The sequence below is a fragment of the Danio rerio genome, chromosome 3, assembly GCF_049306965.1.
Source record: "Danio rerio strain Tuebingen ecotype United States chromosome 3, GRCz12tu, whole genome shotgun sequence".
NCBI lineage: Eukaryota > Metazoa > Chordata > Actinopteri > Cypriniformes > Danionidae > Danio > Danio rerio.
The window spans coordinates 29,827,232-29,846,672 of record NC_133178.1 but is presented as its reverse complement, the minus strand read 5'-3'; the positions used below and the strand labels follow the sequence as shown (position 1 = coordinate 29,846,672).

Genomic DNA, 19,441 nt, shown 5'->3' with positions numbered 1-19,441 from the left:
TGGGCGAATTTCTTCTTTATCATAAACTAAAAGCCTTCCTTCATGAATATATAAAGTTTTATTCTTCCACTATGTCAAATATTATATAACGACATCATTTGAGCTGTCGTAAAACTACATGTACCATATGCTTTAAAGAGGCCGATTCAGCTCAAGCCCCTCCCTTTCTGAAAACCCTCCTGTTTGTCGCTCTAGTAAAGATGGCGCCAGTGCAAATCTGAGGCGATTGCGCTTAGAAGCGCGTAGGAAATTGGACGTGAGTAAGATGAAAAGTTAACGAAGCCTTCTCACTCTTCGTCGAAACATCCAAATACACCCAAATAGCGTACTCTCAGGCAGAATTGTCAATGTTTTAATTTGTCGTGGCCTACCTGGCGCTGTAGGCCGTAATGAAAATTGATCGCACCGCTGAAAGACTTCATTTCCCAGAAGCCACTGCTCTGAGCTTGCGTTGAATCGGTGAACATGGTAGTTGCAGTTTTTCAATTGCTTGTTTTTCTGTTGATGTGTCAGTCATAGGAGTGTTTTATGTTAGTTCTTGTGTTGTTTTATTTATTTATTTTTGCTTTTTTTAATTCTTGATATGCTAAATGGTATAGCACTTAACTTAAAGCCACTGGGATATTGTTATACTTATTGTGAAAAATTGTGAAAATAAACAAATTAACTTGACTTATAAGAACAGAGGAGGTGGTGGGGGAGGTGCTTCTGTGTCATCATGTCTTTAGAACAAGGACTTAAACTAAATTTAAAAAGTTCACACTGCGCCTCAGAGGCGTCCACCACTCTCCCAGAATCCTCTCTGACCTGGTGTTTGGCTCAGCTTTCCAAATCAAGTCTATTAGCAGACAGTGGACTGACAGGAGCTGACAACAAGGGTGCCGCAGGAGGAGATAAAGCCAGGGATGCAGACAAGAGACTCAAAGCTGGTCAGTGGAGGGCACTGGTGGCCATTCGGACACAGCACATCAAGGGAGGAGGCAGCAGGATCGCACGCTACCAGTCACGGGGAGGAATCCCTCCTTTGCTCGATCTCCTCAGGCGACCAGAAAGCTCCAGGAAGTTTGTGGACCTGGCACTGAGCATCTTGGCCAACTGCTGCACTGAAAAGGGGACCAGACTACAAGTGAGGAAATATTCATTATAGTAATATTTATTATGCAGTTTGTGTAATGTTTTGTAACTGATATAGTGTTTTTATTATTCTTTTCCTACATAGGTAAGAAAGCTGGATGGCGTATCTGTTGTTGGTAAGTCATGCAAAGGCTTCTGAAAGGGATAGTTTACACAAAAATGAGTTATCTGTCATCATTTACTCACACTTCACTTTTTAAAAACTTATTCTTTCTTTTATGAACAAAAGCTATTTTCAGAAATGCTGGTTGATGGTACTCAGTACAGGGTATCTGCGGGGTCTTAGAAAGTTTTAAAATGTCCTAATTTTCAAAAACAAATGTTTTAGGCTTTAAAAAGTCTCAAATTTACAGAAATATTGTGTTGTAGGTCTTAAATAATTTTAAACGGATCTTAATTTTCTTTTGTCCAATTAAAGCTACCCATTCAGGCCCACATCCACCCAATCACCAACAATCTATCTTGATAAAAACAGGGAAAGAAACTAAAAACAATTGCACTTTTCGTTGTGATGATAACCGAGCAAAATATTCCTTTATGTTATCTTCCATTCATACAAAAACTATTTACAGAAGTAAAAGGTTAGTAGACACAATGCACATAAATGGGCATGAAACTTAAGGTTTTATAACAGAAATGCATTAGGTTGAGTAGACGTTATACTCGATCAATTTGGACTAAAAGCCAACAATATATATATATATATATATATATATATATATATATATAGAGAGAGAGAGAGAGAGAGAGAGAGAGAGAGAGAGAGAGAGAGAGAGAGAGAGAGAGAGAGAGAGAGAGAGAGAGAGATTATTTATATAATTGCCTCCACAATAAATATACTCTTAGCAATGTTAAATGTGTCATAAAAAATAAATATTATGTTGAAAATTGTGTATACAACTAGAGTTCTCTTGTTTTGGCACCTTAAAGTATGTCGATAAGTTATAATTAAACATATATATATATATATATATATATATATATATATATATATATATAAATTATTATTATTTATTTATTTATTTATTTTAAATTTTTTTACATTTTTTTTTTTGTTTTTTGTAACAACTAGCAAGAAAAAAAATCCATGGCCCAACTCAGCCATTAGAAATAATCATTAGTGTTTAGCCCTGTATAAGTCTAAAATTTCATTCATAATATTCTTAAAAGGGTTTTTAAAAAAGTCTTAAATTTGACTTGATGAAACCTACAAAAATTCTGGATTGTTTTCATGGTAAGAGAAATTGCTATGGAAGTCCATGCATTCTTCAAAGTCTCTTCTTTTTTGTGTTCAACAGAAGTAAGAAGCACATGTTTATTTATTTATTTATTTATTTATTTATTTATTTATTTATTTCAACTCTGAAAACTGGACTGACACAGTTTCAATTTACTAGAACTTCTCTGTAAAGCTGCTTTGACACAATCTACATAGTAAAAGTGCTATAGAAATAAAGATAAATTGAATTGAACATATTTAAGAAACTCAAGATTTTAACCACAAAGTAAATAGTGAAGTCATTTAAATGTATGGGTGAACTATCCCTTAAAAATGTAGTTTTCTTCAGTTAAGTTTTTTGTTCAAATGGTCATTTGGATATACATGTCAATGGGGAAGAAAGGGGGATTGTATGTTTTGTTTCTGGCCAACTTAAAATTAAGGTTTCCTGATCAATAAATTGATTAAAATCTGTGGTTAATATTTAAAATCTGTGGATCTTGTACTTTGCACAAAAGGTTCACCAGGGTAAGGGTCAAAGTCATTAAACATGGTTGTCACACGAATAATGAAGTATTATTTTAAGACATGTTCACTAAAACATTCATAGGGGAATATAATATAATACGGGTTATTCTTTGTCGTCTATGTCACTGCACTATTTTGAATACTTAGCTCTAAGAGAGTTTATAAATTGCACTAGAACTTAAGCTTTTCTCTTTATAATAATTTTTCTGGACTCATTACCACTGTGTTGCCAGTGTTCACTGCCTCTCACATGTTGTGCAACTTGAAGTTACTTTATTTCTGCACATCACTGTCATTGTTAACATTAGATATAGCTAATTCTATCCAAAATGGCTTTTTATTGTTTGTAGCCTGCTCATGCTGTGATCTTGTCTTTGTAGTGGATGTCCTCAAAAGAAATGTCTCTGTGGAGACTGTACAGAATCGAGCAGCACGAGCTCTGGGGAATCTCGCCATGGACCCAGAGGGCTCTTCTGAGGTCCACTCTGCAGGTCAGTGCCTGAATTTATGCAGGGATTCTGCGGCTCTTATAAGTCTAAATTAACCCCCTACAAATAAATGCCATAAAGTCTTAAATTAGAGCACAAAATCCTAAATTCAGAAACTTGTGGCATTATCTGTTGCAAAAGATATTTCCTTCCTTAATTGTTTTTGTCTTGGCTTAAAGTACAAATAAGTAGTGTAAGTTTTTAAATCCAGATTCATGTATTTGAGAAGCAAAATGTGGATAAGAAGTCTTCTATTTAGAGAAAATTCAGAGTGTAAAATGAATTATAATTAATTGGCAGGAAGTTGTATTTAGTTATTTTGTGTAATTAAAATGTTGCTAATAAACTCAAAACATTTACTTACCATTTTAACATGTTGTTTTTTCACAGTTTTAAAATTAACTCTATAAAACCATCCAAAACCATCTTATAACCTGGTTAAATATTATACAGGCTTCCCACTGGTCATGGAATTTCTGAAATATCATGACATTTTTAAAAGTTCTATTTCAGAAATTAAAAGTCAAGGATATTTTGCCTAGTCACTGAATATCAGGGGGTTTTGTTTGTCACTTTTAATTGTAGTTTACAATTATCAAAATGTAATTTTTCTTATACTCTAGGTGCGTTCTGAATTGCATACTTATGCACTAGTAGTGTAAGTATTGTGTTTACACTGAAAACTCTAAAAATTGTACTTTTAAATACCTGGATGATGCACTTATTCAACCTTTAAATTAAATTTGGAATGTTGGAGACTTCACACTCAACAGCCGCAGCTTTGCTCATGTAGCGGAAGGGGCGGAGCTATCAAGCACTGTTGTTGAATTACTTATTTTGTATTGTAGAAGCAAAATTCTCCTTAGAGAGTGAATATACCGTCTCTAGATGGTGAATGCGCTTATACTCATGGCAGCTATTTTGGTTATTCATTTCACTAATTTGGCATACGTCATCAGGGAAATTATTTGAGTTTATGTTTAGTAAAAAAAAACAGTGCATTTGGGTTGACACTACAAACATATACTATGCTGTTGATTGTGTAAGTGCATAAGTACATAGTGCATAAGTGTATAGTGTGCCATTTGGGACGCAGCTCTTATTTTTTATGCTCAACTCTTATCTTTTTTGACAGACATTATGGTTAGGCCATTTCAGCTCCATTGTATTTCACAATCATCATCTGACAGTCGCCAGACCTCAAGGCTAACGTGCCAGTATAGTATAAATTAAAAAATATAAAAGAGCTTAGGCTTCAAAGTAACCAGTTTAAATACTAGGTATTACAAAGTGTAGAACATCAAAGTAGTTATGTTTGTTAAACTACTATTGAATAAGGGAGCAATTTGCAGCCACACAAACACTAAGTAATGAATTCTTCATTCTTCTCATAGTGGCAATTAAAATCATGCAAAATTATGTTCAAGCTAAAACCATATAAAAATTAGTATTATTTTAGCATTCATTTTTTTATATAATTGTATAAATAAGTACCACAGCAGCCTGTTTTGCATTCAATCGATGTACATTTCAGCCTTTAAGTAAGTGAATATTTAAGTAAGTAATATTTGGAAGTAAACCCTGATTATAAATTATATTAAAACTGAATAATTTTTTTTTTTAAATATGTCTTTTTCCATGATATAGATTACACTTTGAGTCACAGACTCATCATATTTGTCTCTCTATCCTGCAGGTGGTGTTCCTCTTCTCCTGCTCTGCCTCTCTGTCTCTCCTCCTCCTCCTCCATCCTCTCCCTCTTCAGTGACTCCAGCCTCTGAACTCTGCGCACCCAAAGTAGAGTGTGTCCAATCTGCCGCCCGGGCTCTTGTCTACCTCTCCGACACCCCTGCCAACCGCCTCCTGCTGCTTTCCCAAGGAGCTCTTCCTGCACTTGCTCAGTTCATTTCTCCAGAATACCCCGCAGGTCTGCAACGGGCGTCTCTGCGCGCCCTTCATGAGCTCACCAGAGGCTGCAGTGCGGAGTGTGCCAGAGAGATGTCCCGCTCTGGGGCTTTGACTCAGCTCGGGGTTCTGGCTTCGGGAGAAGACGGTCGGCCTTTGGAAGAGCTGGCGTTGAAGACTTTGGCTAATATGTGCTCTCAAGGCAGCCTGAGGCCTCTTGTGGGTTCGTTGGGAGTCATTCAGAAGTTTGCAGAGGAGGTGAAGAAGGACCCTCTGAGGTCGAGTGTGTTTTTTAAGGCCTTGTGTTTGTGCTGCAGGGAAGCTGTGAACAGGGCTAAAGTAAAAGAGAGCGGAGGATTAGAGGTGCTCATCAGTTTTCTGTCGGCTCATCAAAACCATCCGCTCACGCGCTTTGCATTTCTAGCTTGTGTGGACTTCGTTTATGATGAATCGGCTCTCGAGCAGCTGCAGGAGCTCGGGCTGGTGCCGCTGCTCATCAAGCGTTTAGTGGAACTTGCTCAAGGAGAAGAACCAAACACTGGGAAGATGGATGCCAGCCTGGCTTCTAGTTCTCCATGCTCTGAACTCATGAGCTCCTGCTTTAATTCTTTTGACTTCTCCGCACTTGAAGGAAACAAGAGGGAGGATGTGAGTAAAGACCAGACGGCAGGATCCTCCAGCTTCCTCAGCCTCAGGTCAGCCCATCATAGAATAAATGAATTATGATGATTTTTTTGAATTTTTTTTATTTATTTTTTGATCAGATTTGACATTTTGATGAATTTTAGTCTAACAGCACTTTTCAGTAATTCCATATAGATAGTTTAAGATTTGAGATTTTTTTTTCAGTAATAGCTATCTCTCTTTTAAAGTATTTTAATTTAAATGTAAGAAATATGTTCTACTACTAGATCTAAACATTAACGCACCTAACAATACTTTTTAGATTCAAGACCTTTTTTTCTGAAAACATTATTAGTCGGATTGTTAATATATTGCACCCTAACTACAGAACTGTATCATTTGCAGTGTTCTTTTAATATTTTTATTTCAGTGTATTAATCGAAGTTTAAACAGTTCTTCTTTTATTTATTAATTTAAAAAGAATTTTGTATAACTTGATTTTGTCCAGTAATAACAAATAATAATAAATAAATTATTAATACAAAATAAATGAAACAAATGTGTCAGTTAAATAATGTACAATTAAAATAATTTATTAGTTAAAATTAAACCAGATATTCAGACATTTTTATGTATTATTTTGTTCATAATTTACTATTTAGGCAAGGCAAGGCAAGTTTATTTGTATAGCACATTTCATACACAGCGGCAATTCAAAGTGCTTTACATTAACAAGAATAAAAGAAACAGGTAAAATACAAATAAAAACAAATAATAAAAATGATTTTAAAAAAAAAAGAAAAAAACATAAACTCCCCTAAATGGGAGTGCCAGTTGTTTACTTGATAACTTTTCAAGTTTACTTTTTAGTTTCAAATTATTTAACCGTCCTCATTAAAAGGTAAAAACGAAAACATTTGTCATTTTGCAATTGGAAACTTGTCTTAGGGTGCTTTCATACCTAGACTTTTGTTACAGAACCTGGCACGTTTCGCCAGTTAGCGTGGTTCTTTTGGCATATGTGAATCCAGCAATTGCATTTGGATCTGTGTCTAAACAATCGGTCCGAGATCGCCTAAATGAAGTGGTCTCGGCTTGATTGAAAGGAACTCTGGAGCGGATCGAGTGTAGTGAGAATGCAAAACAATCTAACGAACCAGGCTATATCACAGTGTATTATGGTTATGTAATAGGCATATATACGGCCATATGAAGAGAGAATTATTAGTAGGGTGGGATGTTATTCGTTATGGATATTCGAACTGCAGTCTTTGTTGAACTGTTATTTCTCTTTATAATATATATATATATATATATATATATATATATATATATATATATATATATATATATATATATATATATATATATATATATATATATATATGAATATACATCTAGCCAATGGCTCTGTTTGAGAAAGTCTCACCTCTCTGATTTGTATTTGGTGATGATGTCTGTGGGTGTCACCGTTCAAAATTAAAGAGCAGCTTTTTTCCTTATAAAAAAAACAAATAAAAACCATAAATTAAAATGTGGACGCATGATAGCTGAACGGGACCCCAAAACTCAGTTTGATGAGAGTTTACTCACACGTGACTTTAGCTATTTTGGTCCGTTTAGAAACTTTGCCGTGTAAAAGCAAACTGCACCAAGAACAAAGTGCAACATTATAACATTTTTAATCCATGTTTTGGAAAATAATAATCAGGCTACAGGTGTGAAAGCACCCTAATATACATCTTCACACTTGGCCATCTTCAGTGACATGTTTGCTTGCTTTGTTTGTTTGTTGCTCATTTTCATGTGTGTGTTTTCGTGCCTCCAGGTCTTGGCTGGTGTCGGAGGGTCTGATCTCGTCTGAGGGTGAGCTGACTGAATGCCCGAGCGGACCTGATGTGTTTGGTGGCAGCCCTCAGTCCTCCGTCTCATCATCACCACTGCTCACACACTGCCCTGACCTCTCCCTCACCCCAACTTTACGCCCACCACACTTCTCTCCCTCATCTCGCTCCAAACTCACCCGTCCTGCCTCCTCATCCGCTCCAGTATCTCCTCGAAACATACCAGGGTCGCCTTCCTCCACACAGCCCTCCTGCACCTCCACCCCTCAAAATGAGCAACCGTCATCAGTGACCAAACCCTCCACCACCCCCTCATCTCCCCCCCAAATATCCTCTCCCCCCAGAAAGAGGCTCCGTGCAGCTTCATCCTCATCTTCATCCTCCTATACATCATTCTCTTCATTTTCATCATCATCCTCCTGGTCTACTGTGGTCTCCATAGAAACCCCACCCATGATGTCAAAACCCCCAATCTATAATCACCCGTATCACCCTGAAGTCTGGGCCCCAGAATCCCCCATTCTCCTGCTGCTGTCCCGCTTCTCTCATGCCCCAGACCCCAGCACAGCGCTCATCAACACCAGCGTTTTCTCCGGGCTCTTGTACTACCTCACCCAGCACCATGACCCCAGTGGCCGGTGCTTTCGGATGCTCGGGAGGCTCAGCTGTAACCCAAACTGCTTGCAGGCTCTGGTCAGAACTGGAGCCGTGGCTCTGATCCGACAGAAACTGTGTGTGAGAGGAGACGAGGCTGGAGGAACAGACAGACAGTCTGAAAAAGTCAAAGGGAAAATCACGCAGCTAGGTTTGTGACTTTAGTATTCATTGGGATATAAATAATAGGGTATATGCCGAGCTAGAGCTGTTCCCATGCTGATACACTTCCGGTGACCTGTTATTGTGAACTTTTTTCCATTTTATACGGTTCCTCATACAGCATCGATGTTGTAATGTCATTAAAATACATTCAGTTAAATAAACTTTAGCATTTATTTGGTTGCTCAAGCGTAAAACGAGACAAAAAGCTGTTTACTCGCACGCGCCCGTCAAAATTGGCAGGCTAACGCAGAAGCTCCATTGAATATACTGGGGTAAAATAGTTGCTCATATTATAAAGATATGGCGGGGGAAATGTAATTTAATGCAGTGCTTTTTGTACAATCCGAGACTCACTTTAAATCGGATATCACTCAGCTAGTGGAGATCGCTGATTTTGAAAGAAAACAGACATTAAACGCACTGGATTTTGCATTGGCATTCAATTCGCCGGAAGCGCCTAACCCAGGTTACTGGCAAATTAAAAGTCCTATTAGCATGCTTCGGCATATACCCCATAGGGATGTAACAATACATCATAGTATTGAAAATTGCTAATTAAATATGTGTCAATGTCAGAGATGAAATGCAAGCATATCTAGCATAAATATTCTTCAGAATAGTTTTATTCGGATGTAGCATTGAGGACCAGGACAAATTTAAAGTCTATTCAAGTCCATGCTAAAAACAGGGCATTTGCTGTACAATCAAACTACTAATTTAAAATTAGCCAAAACGGCACAATTCTGTTTTGCATATTATACTATTATTGTTTGTTTCCCATATGTTGGGATATATAGGCAAGCGACGCAGTGGCGCAGTAGGTAGTGCTTCTGTGTGGAGTTAGCATTTTCTTCCTGCGTTCGCGTGGGTTTCCTCCGGGTGCTCCGGGTTCCCCAACAGTGCAAAGACATGTGGTACAGGTGAATTGCGTAGGCTAAATTGTCCGTAGTGTATGAGTGTGAATGAATGTGTGTGGATGTTTCCCAGAGATGGGTTGCAGCTGGAAGGGCATCCGCTGCGTAAAACGTGCTGGATAAGTTGGCGGTTCATTCTGCTGTGGCGACCGCGGAATAATAAAGGGATTAAGGCGAAAAGGAAATGAATGAATGAATGAATGTTGGGATATAATGATGATAATAATAATAATAGCAGTAAACATTTTTTTATCGTATACAGTATCATTATACTTATCATGAGATTAGTATCGCATCGGGACTTGAGTGTATTGTTACAGCCATAATAAATATGTTTGTTGTTTATTTAAAGCTAACATTTTTCTCTGGCTCCTCAGGTTTGGGTCTGCTTAGTAATCTGAGGGTTCAGAGTGAGTCTGGTTTTGGCACTGGAGTTCTTACACACATCATGCTGTCAGGATCTGAATCTGACAAACTGTACTGTGTGCTTTCCCTGCCACTGGTTAACAGGTATGATTAGTTTTTGAACCTTTATATTGGAATACTTTTTTAACGTAGCATTTATGCATCAGTAGCTACGTTTCCATTAACCTATTTTTATGTGCATTTTATGGGCATAAAAAACGTGATGGGAATGCCAAGATGCGCTTAAATTTTGAAGATGTGCAAAAAAAAAAAACATATGCACATAACTCAGTAGGATCAACTTTTTTTCAATAAGAAAAGATTCACATAACCTATGATCGAAACACTTAACAAATTCCAGCATGCTCATTAAAGTCATTTGATTTTGTTAAAAGAGATCATGTGATGATAAAAATGTGTGTGAATGGACAAATCAGCAGGCTGAGCACATTGTAAAACATCTGGAATGTTCATTCGGTCATTCTAAAAGGCCATCAAGAGTGTCTGTCCTCCGCGTCTCATGTTTTCAAATGGCACAACACGTTCATTTCGTGTCCGTATCACCTTCTGAAGTCATTTATTAAATATAGAAAAAGAATCACGCAGCTTTTCCTACCTCAGTAAATTCAGTTTTTACTCTTGATATTTGGCGCCAGTTCGTCAGGAATTGACTATTTTGTTCTCTTTGACTCACTGGGTGGAAGCACTGCTTTATTCACACGTCTTTTATGCGATATTAAAGTTTTGCACAAAGTTAATTTGCATTTTTTAGATGGAACCATAGTGAAAAGAGAAAAAAGTTGAGTCTTTTACAAATCGCTCCTTTTTGTCATGTTGTTCATTTAAATTTTATTTCATATTCAAGTAGTTTTATCTGCAGGACTTTTTAATTCAATTTTTTTTTTGTCATATACAGACATCATGCAAAGTACAACTTGTAGCGAAACGCTTTTTTTCCCCTTTATTTTAACAAAACAAAAAAAAAAACAGAACAATGACCATAGTTTACAACCAACAAGTTTCTCAACATCACAGCACATAATGAAGATAATAAAAATAATAAAAGCATACATAAATAAACCAAGGTTTATGGTGATCTAAGGTTTTGCAAAAATGCACCTAAAATCCTGGGACCTACATATTCAAGGAGAGTCCAGATCTAATAAAAAGCATCACTTTTTCCCCTTGACCAGTGGGTAAAATATTCCAATGACATAAGATCAAATATTACCTTATGCCATTCTGATACTGTTGGAGGTTTATCAGATATCCATTTTCCTACCTATGCTGCACTTACGGGCAGCATAGGTAAGAAAGTTAAACAACTTCCTGTTATTTGCACTCTTCAAATTATTATTAGGAAGACCTAACAAAAAATTTAGAGAATCGAAGTTGCATCTTGTATTAAATATAAGACTTAATCTCCTACAAACCTGTACCCAATAGTCTTTGATATATATATATATATATATATATATATATATATATATATATATATAACAGTGCTTTATTAGTAATTTCGATCTGTTATCGAGGAGCACCTTTTCTATTGGGGTAGGATAACAAGAAAATCCAGGGACAACATATTTCTGCACAAAACTTCTAATTTATAAATATCTTAAAAAAAAAAAAAACGTATGTTGTGGGGTTAATTTATATTTAGTTCTCAGTTGTTGTAATACGCTCTATGACTGTCCTTTGTTATATACAGAACAAGTAATAGAAAAAACAATCGGAAAAAACATCAGAACACAAGAAATCTGAAAATAAAACAGTTGAACATTCTTCGATTCATATAATAATTGGAATATAAAGATAATCACATGAGTTTATTGGAGTATAAATACGAATAAATATCAGAATGTGAATGCTGTGCCTGTGAAATTGCTGTTAATGCAAAAGTTATGTGGTGTAATCATAGAATTTAAAACGATCACATTATTTCTTTATTCGATTACTCATACACGTGATGGTACTTTTCAAATTATTCATAATGGGTATTTTTGACTAAATTAGGTAGATCTCAATTCATAAACATCAAGTTTTAAGATGTGGCAACCCTTTCTTGTCATTACAGATCAATTCGGTTATCAGTTTAGTCTTTAATCCTTTTTTTTTTTAACAGCTAGTTGTTAGTGACATATTCAAACATGCATTTCTGTCCTCTATATGCATGGTGCAAGAAATTACTTATTGACTCATTAAAGGAACCTCTTGACTCAGTGTTGCCAGATGTTTTAAAAAAAGGAAGCTTAAGCCCAAAGATGCTTAATTAACTCTGTTTATAATAACCCCCCGGTGACAAACATGGCAACACTTCAAGAGTGGATTTTGTGGAGCAGCTTTCTAAACATAAATATAAAACATGCTGCCTCTGTTGACTGTGGTTTAGTTACAGTATTTGGCTATAATGAGTATATGAGCTTGCTGTAATTATACCAAGCTAAAAAACAGATCAATCCTAATGCATTATTTTGAAAACAATACCAAATTATCTATTTTATTCACTCCATAAACTGGATCACTTTGAGTCAAGTTCAGGCAAGTCCAAAAAGTGAATCTGATACAAAACAGGTGAGATATGACACTATCAATCATCACAATTTCATGTTTCACACACAAAAGAGTCATGTTTCACACACACACACACAAAACAATATTTTAGGGAAATCATGGGTTTGTGGAGTTTGCACTTCTGTAGCTTTAGCTGCCTTTTTCACTTTTCCCTACACAAACATGGAGCATTGAAACAGCTTTTACATTTATAGCAGGTAATGATAATAATACCAGCTTTAAATATCTCATTTATCATTCTGCTGTCTAAGGTTTGAGCATCAGTAATGACCGTGCAAAAAACAATAAAAAAATCAACTCCTAGTTGTAATTAAAGTGTCACATCCTTGACCCTCATGTACTTGTTTTGACTGCCTTTTCATTTCCTTCCTCCTCCAGCAACCGAGTTCTTTTGAAGAAGCTGCTTCTGGATAGCGGTGGGCTGGCAGCAGCTCTCGAACTGATTGATTATCACAGTGAAGATGTTGATGATAATGAAGATGGACAATCTGACAAATGCAGGACGTTTCTTGCCGGCTGGTTGCCTCCACAGGAACAAGTGTCCTCTTTGAGATGTAAGTCGCTTTACGCGTCTCTTCTGATTGGCTGCCTCTCCAGTCTGCTGTCAGCTTTCAAGGAAGACAGAAAGAACTGCAGCACAGATTGCAGGACCACCACGGAGGCGACTCAAATTTTGCACAACAAATCCCAACTGCAGCAAAACCAACCATGTCCCTATCAGAAGGCAACCCATAATCTAACTTTCCTCCTAGATGATGGGACCCTTCTCAAAGCCAATCACGAGGCTTTAACCGGGGAAGAGGGAGACAGCGGTGTTGGGTCTGAGTATTTCAGAGCACTCTTGATGGGAGGATTTGGTGAGGCTCAGAAAGATAAAGCTGAACCCATCCAAATCAAAGATGTCAAAAAGGGGATGCTCTTACCAGTTCTCCACTACCTACATGGCTGTCGTTGGACTGATGGAAATGAAGATCACGAGAAGTCAAAGCAAGATACACATTGTCTTGTTTTGTCCTCTCTAGTCTCCACAGGGTTTGCAAGACCACAGGATCAATCAGCGGAAAGGGAATTTATGAAATCCTCATTGGCCCAAGTGATGATTGGTGCTTGTAGGTTTTTAGTGCCTGGTTTACAGCAGGCAGCTGAAGATCTGTGTGTTGGCCTTCTTTACTCATTCGTAAGACGCCTGACCACATTTTCCTCTTTGAATAAAACCACTACTATGACCAGTGAAATGGATAAAGCGGGTACTGTCAGCAAGGGTCCTGAAGGATTGCAGCAAATGAGTAAAACTGAACCGTCAAAGTGTTTCAAACAACAATCTAAATGCTCTAAACTAGTCCTTCCTTCTTCTACATCATCATCATCATCATGTTCAGACCGGGACAATGAAGGGTTTTGTTTGAGGTTTCTCCTGCCTCAGGTGTACTGGTTCTCTCAGCACTACTCTTACCTGCGGCTGGGCCAGGCCTGTCTGTCAGTCCTGCTCCAGCCCCAGGGGGTCTGCCTTCCACCTCTTCAACCCTCTCTGTCCACTGAATGCTTCCTGCGTTTGGCTCAAGAGGCAGACTGTGCAGAAGGGCTGAAGCAGGACATCTTAAACCTCGTCAAAACAGCCCTCAGCTAGAGAGCAAATGATAATAGTGGATCTAGTCTGATGAATGTCATCAGTTGTAGGTGTATTTAATACGTACTTTAATGAAATGTTTCCCAACCATGTTCCTGGAGGCACACCAACAGTACATATTTTGGATATCTCCCTAATCTGACCCACTCATTTCAGGTTTTGGAGTCTCTTCTAATCTTCTGATGAGTTGATACAGATGTGTTTGATTAAGAAGATGTTAAAAATGTGTACTGTTGGTGTGCCTTTAGGAACAGGGTTGGGAAACACTGCTTTAATGCACACAGAAGCGGAATGGGATTTCACTGGATTACTTTGGATTGGATGAAATTGAAAACTATTTGAGTTAGGAGAATTATGTTGAACGATGTTTAAAACGTTCTAAATTCTGATATTTTCGTGATCACTTTTATTTTTGTTCTCCCCAAGACGTGTATGTGTAATGAGTAGAATGACCAACTGTAGATATTTTTAGTAATTATTTTTGTTTTTTGGCCAAAAAAGGGTACATGCATCTACATCCAGATATATATAGTATGTGATTTTTGTAAGATATATTATGTGAATAAGAATATTTCAAAGGTGAAGAGCTGTTTATGTTCGCTATATATTTTTCTTTTTGTATATGGCACTGTATAATTTGTTAATAGAAATCTGGATTGTCTGTGTGTTGGAGTGCCATCTCTTTTTTTTCTGTACATATGAGATATTTAATCATGGAAATGGCCAAATATCGGTGGGAGGTGGAGAGGTCGGATGATTCTCAATAAATGAGCTCTGTGTTGATGTTGTCTGCATTGTCCTAAAACATTTGACCTATTAATTGTTAATAAGTTTGAAAATTAATATGAAAAATACAGTCCTAACGTTTATTTCATTGTAATTCAAATAGGTTTTGAAAGCAGAGTATTGCTCAATTGATGTAAAAAGCTTGTTATACAAATGTAGATGATGAATATGGAAATGATGCACTCATTTATTTTTCTTTATCACTTTTAAAACTTATTTTAAAGCTATTTAAAGTTGCTTTGTCTAACCAAGTCTTGTTCCAAATTTGAAGCAGGGTCGATAGACGATGTCCCTAATGTTGGACTATTTAACAAGGATTTACGGCTGGATCGCGTCTCACTATAGTTGTTAAACGTGATATTTAATTATTCTTGTCTCTGTCTAATGACTCTTCGGTCTTTTGAATCTATCAGGTAACATGTCATAGCGTCAATACACCTTTTCAATCTTTCGCTTTCACGCTTGTACTTAGTGTTTTTAGCGAAAAAATGTAGAAACTGTTGGTTGCTGTTGGTTGTGCACCTTTTTTACCAGCCATGTATGTCGACGCTATTATAACAACACAGATCACTCCGCCTATTCATGCCAGAGTCCTGCAGAAAAAGTGATTGACAGGTGGTAATTTGTGTGTAACTTATTTCTGATTTGGTTATGGGTGAAACAAAGACCATGTGGGTCAGGTAGTTAACTATTTATAAATAATTTATTCACCGCCGCCTACGATGATGATGCCATTGTCCATTGCGATGTTTCACATTACACATTGTAGGATGCCAAATTGGTTGACAACGCCCAATCCTAATTTGAAGTTGATATCACAAAAATTCCTGTGATAAATGTGCTTTACAAGACACTCACCTGAATTAAATGTATTTATTTTGATTATTCTTTATATTTTGTGTCAGAAATGTATTTGTCACTTCAATCTTAAAGTAATTACCGAGTAATTATGATGATGTGGTCTGTTAGACCTTTACAGCCACATGTGTTTATCGAGGTCATGAAATGCTGTCTGGCTGTCTAGCTTCATTTGTTGGAACATTGAAAAAAAACATTGCTAAAACGTTTAAAATGGAAACTAATCTGACAGCAATCCAGGTGAACTTTTTGACCAGGGGTGTGCAAACTCAGTCCTGGAGGGCCAGCGTCCTGCATAGTTTTGCTCCAACTTCTTCAACACTTCTCCCTAAAGTGTCTAGTATACCTAGAAAGAGCTTGAATAGCTGGTTCAGGTGTGTTCAGTTGGGGTTGGAACTAAAATATGCAGGACACCAGCCCCCCAGGACCGAGTTTGGACACCCCAGCTTTAGCCAAACTAAAATGCTTAACTGTATACTCTTTAAATGTTTAGACTTTTACAGCACAGACACTGAATTCATGTAAAATCGATAGTTTATTTTTGTTAAAAATGTTTACATCTGGTCTCGTTCACTGCAGAATGGAAACAGTGTTGAGAGGACAAACAGTTCAGAATGAAAGGTCTTCCCGCTCAGTGATGAGGGCCTTCATAACCAGTGGGCAGAGCGTTTGTATGAGGGTTGTGGAAGAGAGAGTGGTTCCCATCACCCCAAGGCCATGGCTGAAAGACAAACAGAATGCTTTAAGAATGATGGTAGGCTGTTTAAATGTGAAGTAAATACATTAGTTTATTCTTTGTTTGTATGGGGCTCAGGGTGAAGTTTACTTGATGCATAATGCATTTTAACTTAAAATGATCCCCATTGCATATTAACAGCATGGCACCTTGGTTCGGATGCGGAGGTGTGGGTAAGGCACAAACTCTGGCTGTTCATGGGAATGAGCCTGCATCTTCAGGTAAACGTTTGCCATGCAGACACTCACACCGGGAAGGGCTAACACGAAGGACAGTATCTTCCAGGTCCTTGCTGTTTTTGATTCAGATCATTAATGCATATTATTTGAAATATACAGCATAACAAAATACACACTAATCATTCTGCTGACATTTTGGTTTAATACGATGACACTTGATTTCTGTTTAAAGGTTGCTGTGTGGAGTGCTTGGATCAGAATTAAATGTATTTAAGTATATCAAACCTCCTCCTCCCTCGTGGCTCCCTGCTGATGCAGCAGCCAGAACCCGGCGGGCCACTATAGCAGTGGGGGACATCGCCATCTCTAAAGCAAAAAAACAGTGAGCAAGATTTAAGATTATTAGTAATATGTATGCTTGCAATGAATATTATGACAACTTCGGCCCTGTTTAATTGATCTTTTTGCATTTATCTGATAGACATTTTGAAATATCTAAAATGCTAATGTTATTACAATGTAATATATTTTTGTTTGGATATTTTTATAATGTTTTTTTAATCAACTGCTTACTCGCTTTCCTTCGGCTTAGTCCCTAAATTATCAGTGGTCAACACCAAACCAAAATGAACTACCAACTACTCTGAAATATGGTTCATGCATTATACACCCTTCCAGACACATTAATTTGACTGCTTTCTATTGTACTATATTTTATGTTACTCATTACTGTGGTAAGAAAGCTAATATTTTAGCATCATTCTTCAGTTTCAGATCATCCTTCGGAAATCATGCTAATAGTCTGATTTGCTGCTGGAGAAACATTTTGTATTATTATCAATGCAAAATCTGCTTAATATTAAAGAATTTTTTGTATTAATTTGGGAGTTAAAAAGAACAGCATTTATTTTGTATTCTAAACTTTGTCTTTCTTTACTATCACTGTGATGTATTCTTGAATAAACTAAAATACTTCTTGATTTACAGCACAAAATACATTTAAGAAAACTGAGAATTCTAGAGAAGTTGTGCAAAGGTCAGATATAACAGCTTTGCACTTATTTACAAAGCCACAAAATGTCAGCTCAGTCTCAGTGGTGTGTTTTAGCACAATCGTAAACCATGTCAGTAAACCGTGACATGACAACAGCATGAGGTGAAAACTGAAGCATGGCAGAATGTATGCAGTTGAACGTTTTGCATCTATTTGTACATTTACTGTTTCTAAAGAGTAGTTCAGCAAGACAAAAAGGCTAGATACTGACCAAACCAAACAATACATCTATTAGCCACCTTCTTATACAGTTACAGTTACAGTTTTTAAATCTAATAAAAAAAAAAAAAAGTCCTCTAAAAATGTGTTAGCCAGGCTGTGGCCTGCTGCTTATCTCGTCACTTTAAAAGCCTCTGCGCTTTTTCCTGTCCTTCAACACTCAATGCTATTTGATATCTTAAACCCCTTAAAACTACAAACATTTAGCATTAATAAAACCCTGTTGTACATTCAGATGAGATAATTTTTGATAAGCTGAATAAACCTCATGTCCTGCGCAAGGACAAGCAAGCTTTCCAATGTGGGTCATATGTTGCATTACTGCTGTTAAAAGTATGAAAAGCTCCTTCACTTATGTTAATATTTAACACTTTAAACAGCTAAGATTATATGTCTAACGCAAAGGATACTTACATTTTCTCTTCAAAAGGGGGTCGGTCAAATGTTTTTGTTCTTTGTCCCTCAGTTATTAGTCAGTTTCTCTTTCTACACCTCTGTCTGTTTGTCCTTTGGTCTGTCCTGGCCTAAACCCTGAGACTCCTCCCTGCTGAAATCTGTCAGTTTGCCAACAATTGCCAAGTTTATATTTGGTCAAGTGCATGCACTGATCTGTAATGGAGAGACAGAGAGGGAGAGCTGTGGATTTACATTGTACAAGCCACTGGCTACAGACATACAAGCAGAGTTTATTGTAGAAATCTGCTTACCTGTGTAAGTCTGAATTAATAAGCATGTGGAAAACACGAACACAAGTAGGCTAGTTATTAATACAGAACTGTATAGTTGACAGTTGGTGGCTAGAGGAGGTATAGAGACGGGTTGGGTTTCTGCGTGTTTGTGTACGTGACTCTTTGACCGTAAGTGACCTTATCTCACCTCACTCTTGCTAGGTTTTCAGTTTTTTTTCTCTCGTTTTGTACTACACTGACTTCCCTTTTTGTAAGCCTTTGGTTTGACAGTTCTGACTCCTTTACCACACCGTCGTGTTGTTTGATGGATGTTGCGAAACATTCGCAGAGGCCTTTTAAACGTTACAACATAATAGGGTCGCTAATTTAGATTTCTTTACTGAATTAAAAAAGATAAAAATAAAGTTTGAATGTGAAGTATTTTTTCAAATGTCTAATGATTTTAATTATGAAAGTAAATTAAAGCAATACTTAAATTATACTAAAAATATGCTATGTATGGAAAAAAGCAGAAAATGTAGTTGATTTTGGTTATTTTCCTTCTCCATTACACTGAAACACTTTACAAAAAGTTAAACATCTTAAAATATAATATAAAAATATGAAAAGAATAGTCTAATTATAAATGTTTTTGGATTATTATCAAATTCTGTCTCGTTATTTTACATGATATGATGTAGAACTGTTACATTCTGACAACTTTATGTGCTCAATGAAATAATAAATATGTACTGCAGTATGCTTATATTTCACAAGGTGGCGATGTGGGTCCTGTTTTGCTGTCTGCCATCTGAAAGTAGGCCCTATTGTAGATTTTTTTCATATATTAATGAAATTCC

At 36.8% G+C, this 19,441-nt stretch overlaps 2 protein-coding genes across 2 annotated transcripts; one reads left to right on the top strand and one right to left on the bottom strand.

Moving 5' to 3' along the window:
• The first annotated feature begins 179 nt into the window (after positions 1-179).
• On the top strand, positions 180-14,864 carry armc5 (armadillo repeat containing 5). Its single transcript, XM_693324.10, has 7 exons — positions 180-1,126; positions 1,220-1,250; positions 3,262-3,372; positions 5,066-5,969; positions 7,727-8,547; positions 9,853-9,985; positions 12,833-14,864. The coding sequence occupies exons 1-7, from the start codon at positions 719-721 to the stop codon at positions 14,079-14,081; spliced, it is 3,657 nt and encodes a 1,218-aa protein (XP_698416.5). The 5' UTR covers positions 180-718; the 3' UTR covers positions 14,082-14,864.
• A 1,377-nt stretch (positions 14,865-16,241) lies between these two features.
• On the bottom strand, positions 16,242-18,409 carry cox6a2 (cytochrome c oxidase subunit 6A2). The gene is made up of 4 exons (NM_001004680.1): positions 18,328-18,409; positions 16,926-17,006; positions 16,611-16,753; positions 16,242-16,446 (listed from the first exon to the last, which is right to left on the bottom strand). The coding sequence occupies exons 2-4, from the start codon at positions 17,002-17,004 to the stop codon at positions 16,357-16,359; spliced, it is 312 nt and encodes a 103-aa protein (NP_001004680.1). The 5' UTR covers positions 17,005-17,006; positions 18,328-18,409; the 3' UTR covers positions 16,242-16,356.
• Between the last annotated feature and the right edge of the window lie 1,032 nt (positions 18,410-19,441).